Here is a 12,415-nt window from a genome sequence, read left to right on the forward strand (position 1 = left end):
GGGCCAGACTCTGGAGAGCCCCGGAATGGATGAGTGAGGTGGGGGGGGGGGGTGTTGCATAAGACTGCCATCAGGGGAGGGAGAATACTTTCCTTTATTTAAGTAACATTTTAATGCTGGACACTTGTAATGGAGTAGTTTTACATTGTGCTATTACTACTTTTACTTGAGTAAAAGTATGTGAATATATTAACAAAATGTAGGCTACTTAAAATGCTAGTAAAATTTAAAAGAACTTATTTTTCATTTTTACTAATATATATTCCATTCCATAATTTCCAAAATTATTGATTATTGATGCATTAATCTGTAAGCAGCATCTTACTGTTTTAGTTAGTGGAGTTTGAGTCAGTTTTAACAACAGTATATATTATTGTATATTGTCTTTGTATTTATATATGGATACAGTTGCACCATATTTCATATAAAATACATTTTAATAAATAAAATTTGAATTTGGAGACCCTTCATTGGTGAAGTGGCAGTTATAGGTTACCTTTATAATTCATACATATATACAGTTTGTGTAATAATAATGTCGTCCTTGGCGCCATGTTGACGGACTCCCACGTTGCACCTTTCCGGTTTTGACACTAGTGCGCGTGACGCACCTCAGACACCATCGTGGCGTCCCGTCCCATGTGAGCAGTACCCCCCTTTACCCTCCACCCGGTAATTGATGCCGTTAAGGGTTTGAGGTGGTATGGTTCTGGTTAGTGATGTAAGAGGGGTGTAATGGCACAGCCCTCAGCCTCCACCAATGGAAATATGGGCCGGGTTTAACACCCATTTTTCAGGGTCTTGCTATAAAACCAGCTCAATACGTCCCGTCCAGTTCATTTGATGTAATTAACCTGCGCTTCTGCTTTTTGGAGACTTTGTGTTGAATATTCAATGAGGTAAGTAAAACATATGAGTTTGATCATTTCAATTAATCACAGTCCGAAAATGAATTTAAATGATTGAGTTGTAGGATATTTAAATAAATTGTTTGCATGTTTACAACAGCTAACCTCACATTAATAAGGAGCAAGAGAGATATTCATGAGAAGAAATTCCATCTTCCTGATGAGTATCATGCACAGTAGATACAGTGATACAGTAACGGTTCCTGCGGTCTTTCATCTGTTTAAATTTGTTTACATTTTTGTTAGTTCCAAAGTTAATTTGTTTTACACAATAAGGAAATAGTGATGTATGGAAGACCTGAGAATATAACACTTGTATAATATACTCCGGTAATATGAACTGTTCATAATGCGGATTAACGGGTCACTGCGGGATCTTTGTGTCAGAAAAAAGTAAGCTCAGTTAAAATAAATAAATAAAAACAATTAAAAAAAAAAAATACAAATCTGTGATTTATAATAAAATGCAGCAGCAACATTAGTCACATTCAGAAATCCTCTAGAACCTATGTATTCATAATAATTTGGGCAGCTTTTTTTCTTTTTCTTTCTCTCTTTTTTACTTTTCTTTCTTTCTTTAAAAAGATATATTTGGTATTCTCTGCTTAAGTAAATGAAGGACTGAAAAACATCCTGGTTGCAAGTTAAAGACCTGCATCAAAGATGTTACTCGAATAAGAATACAGAATTATTATCAACAAAATGTAAAGTATCAAAAGTAAAGGTACTCCTCATGCAGAATGAGTATTACATTATTATACATTTTGTAAGCTGTTTTTGTTTTTTGTTTTTTTTTAAACATAAGCATGTAGGGAGCATGTTAAAGATGTAGCTTGTTGAGGGGGAGCTAATTGTCTCAGATTCAGCATTTTATTTGTCTGGTAGTTTAATCTGTAATAGAAGATGATTGTTGTAAGTCAAATCTGAATGTGGTGTAATGACTGTGTCAATCAAATGAATGTAGAGGACTAAAAAGTAGAATATAATGGAGTAAAAGTAACTTTCCATCACTGTTTCTGCTGTAACACTTGTCCATCATCCCTGTCAGTTCCAGGATGGATAACAAGTCTTACTTGGTTCAGATGAATGGGAACGGAGTCCATGGCAAAACCACTGTCAATGGCAAAACCCTGAGTGGGAAGGGAGTACACGGGAACGGCATCCACCATGTCAGTGTGAACGGCAGTTTGTATCCAGCCAAAGCCAAGAGCCGCAGGCAGAGATGGGAGGTGAAGCCTTCAGAGATGTCCAACAACACGCTGAATCCCATTAGGGCCATTGTGGACGGGATGAAGCTCACCCCAAATCCAGATAAACCCATGATTGCACTTTCCATAGGTGAGATGGTTTCCGCATATCTGAACTTGTGATGTGATCATTAATTCATTAATAAATAAGCAGTGAGACAGTCCAATAGTGTGTGACGAAAAACAATAAAGAATAACTACCCTGTTAGATTTGAATTACTCCCTAAGATTGGAAACAATATCATACTACTAATAAGATTTTGACTGACTGTGCCATGTTATACTGATATATTTAATTTAGTTTTACAACCACTGGCTTTTTATCTATACAGTTTTTCATATGCAGTTTCTCTCTACAATTCTGTATTCCATGATGTGTGTTTTTGTCATGTCCAGAAGGATGTTGACTTTTTGCTTTTTGACACTGTTGACTGATTTCTTACCACCACATTTGTTCCACAGGGGATCCCACTGTGTTTGGAAACCTGCCTACAGATGATGCAGTGCTTCAGGCCATGAAAGATGCTATAGACTCACAAAAATACAACGGTTACGCTCCTTCTGTTGGTGAGTCAGACTCAGCAACAAGCTGACTAAACATCTCTAACTGCACCAAGGATAGAAGTGTTATTTTATGTTAGTCCTGAAAGGTGAAGTACAGATGTGTATATGTCAGTAAATCATATTCTGCACGCTCATGTTTACCAAGTCAAACAGTTAGTCATGTTCTGCTCCTAAGGGGTGAAATGTAGTGGAAATTATACATTATTTACAATACAGTACAATACATCATGATTCGATTTTTCCCTGTCTGTGGGTCTAATGTGTGTCTGTCTTTATGTGTTCACTGGCAGGTTATCTGAAGAGCCGACAGGTGGTTGCCAACTTTTTCAGCTGTCCTGAGGCTTCACTGGAGGCAGAGGTGCTCACTCTTCATATACCTCATACCTTTGCTGACACGCTTTTTTAGCCTGTTCATGGTTCTACAGTACAATGTCCGAATCACAGTGGGCTGTAACCATAATCAGTGGCATGATGCAATAAACACAACACATGCAATGTTATAATCACAATAAATAGGTTTTAGTGAGATTGTAATAGAGTGTGTGTCTTGTAAATTCCTCCACATGTTACAGTGACTTCATTCAAGTCAAAGACTGGAAACTGTAAGATGGCAGCATCAGTATGGATGGAGACATGTATGGTTTTAGTGTCTATGTTCTCAAAAGTAAATGCTCTTCCCGCCAGGATGTGATTTTGACCAGTGGCTGCAGTCAGGCCATTGACCTGGCTATCAGTGTCCTGTGTAACCCAGGGGACAATATCCTGGTCCCATGCCCAGGCTTCTCCTTATATAAGACTCTGGCTGTCTCCATGGGTATCAAGGTTAAACTCTACAACCTGCTGGTAAGTAAGTCCCTCCAACCCAGACTATACTAATTATCCCCACTTGGTGAGACTGGCTGTGAATGCCTCACCACTGGCAGTTACATCAAAGTAAGTAAGGTTAGCATGAGAGCTAACCACCTTAGAATAATGTGTGAACATTTCCAACCAGGCTGACATTACGTATATATATATAATCAAAAATTGCACACAGTCAAAGTCATATACAAAACATTTATGGTAAAGACATGAGACCACAGCTTACCCACTTAGATTAGTGCATCAACAGCATCATACTAGATTTAACATTTTCTCTCAGGTTTCTTTTTTCACCATTTTGTGCATTTTGTTTTGTTTTGGAAAAAATGCTCGGAAAATATTGAAAATGTCATAAAAGCTGCAGAAATCAAACTGTATACTGTTTGTAGTTGAGGATGATCTTTACAGCTCTGCAGACTGAAAGCAGATCTCAAGCTGTTCATCAAGAACAAACTTCAAAACACTGACCATATAATTGTATATAAAATAGATTAGTTGGCCATCAAACACATTAAAATCTTGTAAATCAGCATATCAGCAGATGTTTTAATTCAAGGGAGTCAATCTGTTTCCTGGACAAAGAAACATTTCACATGTTGAAGTGACTGAAGGACAATAGAATAATACAGCAGTATGGTAAAACATCTTAAACAGACATTGTATGTGTAAATCAGGCCACTGATGAGAGGAGGATGTGGGAGCAGAGAGGAAACAACAGTGTCATGTGGGACATTATAGATCAGACCTGTGGAACAGCAGTGCATACATGTTCACTGTTCTGTGTTCTCCATGAATATGAGCTGATGTTTGTCATTTTAAAATAGTTATAATGAAAGAGCACAAACTTGATCAGTGGTGGCCATCAAAGATATACTGTATCACTGTTAACAGCTTTATAGTGGCTATTGAGGACATGATAATGTACTTTTCACCTGAGACATTCTCCAGGACACTAACCCAGATTTCTGTCTTATGTCTGCAGTAGCAGCTGTCTCTGAACATCATCAGGCTGTATTATCATCATATAAAACAATAAAGTTTCTGCTCTCATCCTGATATACATGTTTGATCTGCAGCCAGAGAAGTCATGGGAGGTTGACCTGCAACATATGGAGAGCCTGATTGATGAGAGGACATCCTGTCTGATTGTTACTAATCCATCCAACCCGTGTGGCTCCGTCTTCAGCAAGGAACACCTGCAGAAGATCCTCAAAGGTTAGCTGCAGCTCTGCCCCACTCTGCTTTCTCAAAAAGCTTTTTCATTGACATCACAGTCAAAGTCAGAAGTGAACATTTCGTCAATTATATTAACAAAAATATGACATTTTTTCTCAGTGGCCTCCAAACACTGTGTTCCAATCCTGGCTGATGAAATCTACAGTGATATGGTGAGTACAACTACACACAAGCACAAGTCACATCTCAGTACAGGTTGGCTCGGCCCTCTGTAACATCAGCGAGGCACATTATTCAACACAGTAACAGCAGAGGCTGTGTCTATTTGGTGGTATTTGCCCTGGCTCTGGATGGCAAGGGGACAACCCCACATCAGCACAAGGGGGATTAGGGGCAATGTGCTGTGAATGAGGCCTGGGAGCAGCAACCAGTAAGGCCACCCAGGTCTAATGTAGTAGAGTTTTGTCAAATGATGGTCCATGAAATGCACATTCAGAGGTGCCGCTCTTAAGAAACAATTTACTTATTCTGTCTTTATTCTAGATGGTGTGGATTTGATTTGCCCAGGTTTAGAGATAGCTCAGATGTTCCTGCTGGGGATGGACCAAACCAATAGACCAGATCTGTATTTGCACCTTTATTAATCTTAAGTCAGCCACAGTGTGATTAGTGTGATTGATCTGCAGTAAACACAGTTTCTTTGTCAATGTCATTATAAAGATTCAGTTGTTTCAAACATTTGCATCATGTTACTTTACATCAAATGATGTCAGTGAGTTCCATACAGTGAGAATCACATATTTTAAATTAGGAGAAAAAGATATTTGGTATTTGGTGCTTAGTGTCCACAAATATTCAGAGGTGAGGCCAGAGACCAGAGATGTTGTTGTTAATTTTTTTTCTTCAAAGGTAACACTGCTGTGAGCATCATAAAATCATCCATCGTGTCTTGGGATGGAGGCAGAAATCGATAGTGGGTGAATCAACTCTTTAAGCATGAAAATGACCAAACTGATGGTCAGAAAACAACATAGTCAGAACATCCAGTCCAAAGTGTTGACATCACAGTCAGCCTTGAAAACTTTGTACTGGTCAAACTTCAGTTGAAGGTCATGCAAACATGTACACAAATATACACATGCACATCAACTACTGGACAGACAGGAACACACACAAAAACACACACTCACACACAGGCAGAATGAATGTTTGCTAGCTCATTAAAAAGTGGAGATAAGGTAAGAGTTGAGTTGTCTGGTCCAGTGGTTTTCCACTTAGATTCCATTCTGATAAGGTGATCAATACAAACCATGGGTGATGTCCCAAAAATGTTTTAGCCTTTGATTCACTGAATATTGTAGTCACTTCACCTGCTTCAGTTTTGGGTCTGTATTCAGCTGTGTTCTTTTACATCAGCATGTTGTGGCATATAGCATTAATCTTGGCAGTGTGATATTGGCAGTGTGATATTAAAATGGACAAATACAGGTCTGGTATGTTCATTTATAAAAATATAAGAGTTTATTAGGACAAGAACTTTGAGAGAGAACATGTGTCTCAGTCATCTCTGGGAGTGCAGGGAGGATGTTGTAGTTAGATAACAGAACAGTCACAGAAGTAACTACGCCAGTGTGAGTAGTTTCATCTGCAAACAGCCTGACAGTGGCTGTGTACATATGAACAGTTAATTCAGGTAATTCAGACACCAGTAAGTTAACTCTGTGGTTACTATGGTCACATGGCAAGTTGAAAAACTGAATCATCATCAACTTCGACTGCAGCAGCTGTCATGTTTACACCAAAAAAATGAAGGTGGTGGTGGCAAAAACCCTCTGTCTGAAAGCACATGAATAATGAGCAGCTTATCATGACTATAGTCTACACAGTGCACAGCCTCAGGTGTTCCCAAAAAACAGCAAGATACTTCTCACACCCAAATACTACACATTTCTCTGTTTTTTGTTCTGATCGAAAATACTCTCAAATCAGGATTTATTGCTGAGCAACATATTGTCTACTTCTTCTCATTGGTAGTAATTAGTAATGAGATCTGAAGATGGACAGACAGAGATCTGGTATATTCAATCACCAAGTTTGATGTTTATAAAACCAGGTGTTTGGAGAGAGCATGATGGTCTCTGTCACAGCTGTTTCTACTGATAGAGGATGTTGTAGTTATAAGGTGAAGATGTACTTTATATGGAGAGGAGAGAGAATAGAGAGGTCCCAAAGGCAGCAGAAACAAACACAGTCACAGGCAGAGAAACTAAAACGCAGCTCTGAATTTTGAAGGCTTGTATCTGCACTTAATTGTGTTGTAGCAGCTGTTGTGAGTGGAAAAATTTCAAGTCAGGGTTGTTGGGTGCATCCACACACACACAGCCACCCCACCCCCCACCATCTGACCATTTCACATTGAACACAAGCACACCAGAATGACTTTGCACATTTTTGGCTGCATGTGTTTGCAATTTATTCAGATGTCAGGTTTTGGAGCAGCAGGAACCTAAGAGGAAAAGGGGGCGTGTGGTGGGTGGAGAGTTTGGTTGGGGGTGTGGTGGTCAGGCCTTTCTTTTATGACTTGAGTGTTGACCTCAGCAGTAAATATGTTTTTACAACATGTCTGTACACAGTCTACAGTGTGCTCTGTGCTTATGTATGTGTAAGAGCTGGAAAGTCATTCATTATTATATTAAACTTGCAGACTGTAGTATTTTCTGTGTCACACCTTTAATTCATATATTTGTACTTAACTGAAACAGCTGTTAACTGCACCATGTTTGATAATTTTTTTCAGTGTTTCACACCCTCTGGCTCTGTCCATACTGATCATGAAGTTTTAATGTAGTCTCAGTCTCGCTTAACTCGTATTTGATTTCAAAAAGGGGAGGGGTCGGGGAATCTCTGCATGTCATGTAAGCTCAGACAACCACAAGCCAAAAATTGCTTTAAATTAGAGAGTTATTTCAAATGTACATAGCTGTTACATCATTCATAGCAGCCTGACCAATAGGATACGGGGCCGCTCCCCACTCAATGTCAAGGATATTGTATGGCTTTAATGAGAACCAGCTTTCTGTGGGTGGAACATAGGTCACTGTGATACTGTGTTATTGTACCATCTCTCTCTCTCTCTCTCTCTCTCTCTCAACTGGATAATTGTATCAATCTATAATTTTAAAAGCTTTTTCTTAATTATTATACTTTTTATTAAGTGTTCACGGCGTCAGCTCAACTGTTTCTCTCTCATGTCCCTTAACAACCTCATCAACTGCAGCAGGTTTTACCTCTGATGGACCAACTGTGATTGAACTTCCCAGTATCAAACAAAAATACCAATTAGCTAGTGAAGTGAAGCATTTTGCAGCTCACAGGAGCTGGTCATGATCAAAACAGAGCTAACCTGGCAGCACTCGGAAAATCCAAACACTGGTTATGTTGCTGTCTATCTGCTGGATGTGTAAATATGCAGTGATTTCTAACGCGTTAGCCATATCCACTTTTTAAACCAATGATGCTGTGTTTACAGTTTGTTCTGCTGACCTCTATTGGCCAGACATGTTGATTCATGCTGCTTTAACCATTTAAACTTCTTTGAATGTGTTTGTTTAGTAAACATAAATATCAGTGTCATTGGAAATCTGCTAAGATTATTTAAAATCACAGTCGGTATGTGAGAAACCAGTGCTGATAAAGGAGCACAGATTCAAGTATGATACTAATACAAAGAATATGGATACATATCAACTAGACTTATGACATACGGTGACATTGTATGTCACACTGACAGAGCCCTGTGGAGATATTTTGGATTTTTTTGTTGACTGTTGTTTAATCCACTTGAATGCCAAACATATCATGTACTTGACCTTTGGTGTTTACATTTTTTGAAAAAGTTTCATTTGAGCTCCAAAAATATGATTTACCCTCATGCCCACTATTACTCAATGTAATGGTGACCCATGACCATGGATGATTCTGCCATCTGAACATATTTTCATTGTGTTCCTGTTGTCTTTAGGTTTTTCCCGGCTGCAGTTGTCCTTCCATGGCATCTCTCAGCAGTGACGTTCCCATCCTGTCCTGTGGTGGCTTGGCTAAACGCTGGCTGGTCCCTGGTTGGAGGATGGGATGGATCCTTATCCATGACAGGAATGATATATTTGGATATGACGTATGTCTTTTTATGTATTTGTTTTAAATAAAATACACAAACCCTAACCCTAACCCTAACTGACACAAGTGTCGTCTGCAGATTCGACAGGGGCTGGTGAAACTAAGCCAACGTATTCTGGGAGCTTGCAGCATTGTCCAGGGAGCGCTGGAGAGCATCCTCAATAACACACCTCAGTGCTTCTACAACAACACCATCAGCTTCCTAAAGGTTAATATTTTACTTGGACTTATACTTTGATCAAAGTTCTGAATAAATGATACTGTGGACACAAGTCCCTCAGCTGAGCCTTACCTGGGCTCTGTTATTTGTGCTCCATTATACTATGTATAATTAAGATTTTAAGTATGATGTATTGTCAAATACCCTGGTTAAAATATGAAAATGTCAATATTCTGAACATGGCAGCTCAATGTAGATATAATTTCTATTTTGACTTACAGTGATATGTACCACATGAGACTGATGATTTCTCTTTCTCTTCCTCAGTCCAACTCCGAGATTTGTTTCAATGAGCTGTCTACTGTCCCAGGCCTGAACCCTGTTATGCCCTCAGGTGCCATGTACCTCATGGTCAGTACCAAAAGTGTGTGTGTTTTATTCTGGTCGTGGGCACACATGCAAATATTTTTTTATGTCAAGATGACTTTGAAGTTAAACGGGGCACTCCAGAGATTTTACACATTAAGTTCACTTTTGTTGTCAGAGGATAAAGTCACCTGCCATCACATGATGGAGGCTCTAACAAAAGATGCTGTTGAATTACATTACATAGGATACAAATGTAGGATTCAGTGTTTTCACATATCTCAATCTACTTGTTTCAGTGTACAGTTTTTATTATATACATTTAAGGGTTTTTTGTGTGTGTGTGCACATTTGTCCAGGTGGGGATTGACATGGATCACTTTCCAGATTTTAAGAACGATGTGGACTTCACTGAGCAGCTGGTGACCGAGCAGTCGGTCTTCTGTCTGCCTGCCTCAGTAAGACACCATCTCTCCTGTCACTGTGGATTATTAATCTGTTGGTCCCACATCTGTACATACACATATGTTTAGAATAAAACTGTGTGTAATCACTTTAATGCCTCTGTCCTCTGCCAGGCATTTGAGTATCCTAACTTCTTCCGCATCGTGGTGACAGTGCCGGAGGAGATGATGGTGGAGGCTTGTGGTCGGATCAGGGAGTTTTGCCAGTGCCACTATCGGCCCCGTAGCCGTGACAGCAATGATCTAGACCAGTGATGGAGCTGAACCAGTCTGACAGCTTGGACCCTGTGGAGACCAAAGCCAAAAGATAAACTGTCTCCGTCCAAATGTCACAAGATAATCTCTTCATCTGTATGTGGTCATAATGTTTTGGCTCACTGGTTTAAACGGATGGAATCAACTTTAGAGTTTTATTCCACCATGTTATGAAGTTAAAGAAATATCATGTCAAACTGTTTTAATATTGTATCACTGTGGCAGCAAAAAGCTTGCAGACATCATATCTGGTGGTCCATTCATGGTGAAATTTTTTGATGTAAACCATATGAAATGAGCAGACCTAATATTTATATTTTATACAGGCAACTTATATTAACCTTTACTTATTTTTGTGTATTTATATAATTTGTGTAATGCTCTGTATGCCTATGTAATGTAACCTCTTGTAGGATCATACACACCAGCTGACATTTTCATACTTTATGCCTGTTCTTTACTTTCTGATCCACAGTTAGAAGAAATATATACATATATTCAATTTTCATTTTTATAAACATTATGTTTTCATAATCTTCTGTTTACTTTGCTTGTGCTAGGAAGTAACTCAGAGCAGAGACTGAGATTGTATGGGAATGCTTAGCAGAACTTTCTCTGTAAATTTTTGTATGTTAATTATGTCATATTGAAGGACATATATATTTTTACAATTTCTGATAGTTACCTAATAAAAACATGTTGATATGACTGCTGTTGATTGATATAAGAAATCTGATATAACTGAGGAAGATAATTGGATTTTTAGATTCACATTTTGTTTTACAAGAGAAGTTCTGAACACCGATCATGAGTAGACTCTCACAATGAAGCACTCTGCATGCACAACAAGTCTTACAAATTACAAATTACACATTTGATGATCTTACACGAACCCATCCAGAAACCTGTGTTAAATGCATAAATACTTTCATAGTGCTTTTCCCTCATCGTGCTGACAGCTCAAAGAGCTTCACACTACAGGTCACATTCACCCATTCAAACACACATTCATACAGCACTTGTTCTATCTATATAGAGTGCTCTAAGCACATACACACACATTCACACACTGATGGTATGCCACTGGAGGTAATTTGGGGTTAAGCATGCGTACTGGAGGAACTGGGGATCCAACCACTTACCATCTGATCAGTGGGGGACCAGCACTACCTCCTGAGCCACAAAATATCCACTTGTTGGATTGTTGGATTTTGCACAGACTTTAGTTATAGTGCCACCATTGCTGGATTGATTGCTGTTGAGTGGCTCCCCCTCAGAATGAACTGTAATAACTTTGGCAGTCCTCAATAAAAAGTTGAAGCCCCCAAAAGTTATGGCCAAATATCTGCAAAATGAATGTCATTCCCATCAGCCTCTGCTGTGCTTTGTGTGTAGGACTGATTGTAAAATGTTTGCACATAAACACACTCAACTAAGATAGTGAACATGGTAAATATTATTCTTTGAAACATCTTGAGTTGAGAATCACTGCTTTTATATTATTTTTACGTTTAAGAATAATATCTTACAAACTTTAAATAATAACTTAAATAGAAATACACACATTTCCCAAACAGATATTCTGAGGTTTGCATTAAAGGACAGGCTCACAATTTTTCAAGTCTGTCATAAAGCAATAGTCAGGTGGCCATATGTAGATTGAAACAGATTTTTCTTATTGAACTCATCCCTCCTATTCATACCAACCATTGTAAATATCCTTTCATAATGCTGTTAGTGTGTCAGTAAGCGAGGTGAAACCTATGGTACTGATTTTGTGCAAAAATATATTCTAAAGTTTATCTGAAACTAATATGTGTCATACTCTCCTTCTATGCAATTCTCTGGAATCTTCAGTTGTTTCCTTTTTTAATTTGAAATGATCTTCCTTCTGTGTCCATTATAGTTTTACTTCCTGTCTCTATTGACCCACTCTGACCTGTGTCCTGTTGTCTTCCTGTCACCAGTGGATATTAGTCTCCGTCCTTCACTCTTTGTCTCTTGAGTTTCCCTCATGTTTCTGTTTCAGTGAAAAGCAAGCTACGCTCTGCAATGTTTTCTTCTAAGCATCAAAAATGTATTAATTTGAAAATAATTTCAGTACTTACTGAACAACCTTCCTATAAGTCCTGTAAGGCCAGTGTATTTTCAAAATAACAAAGGTCTAAAAATAACATCAACTATCTCTCTACAGTTGCTGTGAAATATATTTTTCATTATTTAGTATGTGTCATTATG

General features: G+C 38.5%; 1 protein-coding gene across 1 annotated transcript; it reads left to right on the forward strand.

Moving 5' to 3' along the window:
* The first annotated feature begins 731 nt into the window (after positions 1 to 731).
* On the forward strand, positions 732 to 10,885 carry tat (tyrosine aminotransferase). The gene is made up of 12 exons (XM_018704021.2): positions 732 to 899; positions 1,957 to 2,246; positions 2,618 to 2,722; positions 3,010 to 3,077; positions 3,404 to 3,562; positions 4,657 to 4,795; positions 4,916 to 4,968; positions 8,778 to 8,930; positions 9,012 to 9,140; positions 9,420 to 9,503; positions 9,818 to 9,916; positions 10,037 to 10,885. The coding sequence occupies exons 1-12, from the start codon at positions 895 to 897 to the stop codon at positions 10,175 to 10,177; spliced, it is 1,425 nt and encodes a 474-aa protein (XP_018559537.1). The 5' UTR covers positions 732 to 894; the 3' UTR covers positions 10,178 to 10,885.
* The last annotated feature ends 1,530 nt before the right edge of the window (positions 10,886 to 12,415 follow it).

Source organism: Lates calcarifer, linkage group LG10 (assembly GCF_001640805.2).
Source record: "Lates calcarifer isolate ASB-BC8 linkage group LG10, TLL_Latcal_v3, whole genome shotgun sequence".
Lineage (NCBI taxonomy): Eukaryota > Metazoa > Chordata > Actinopteri > Centropomidae > Lates > Lates calcarifer.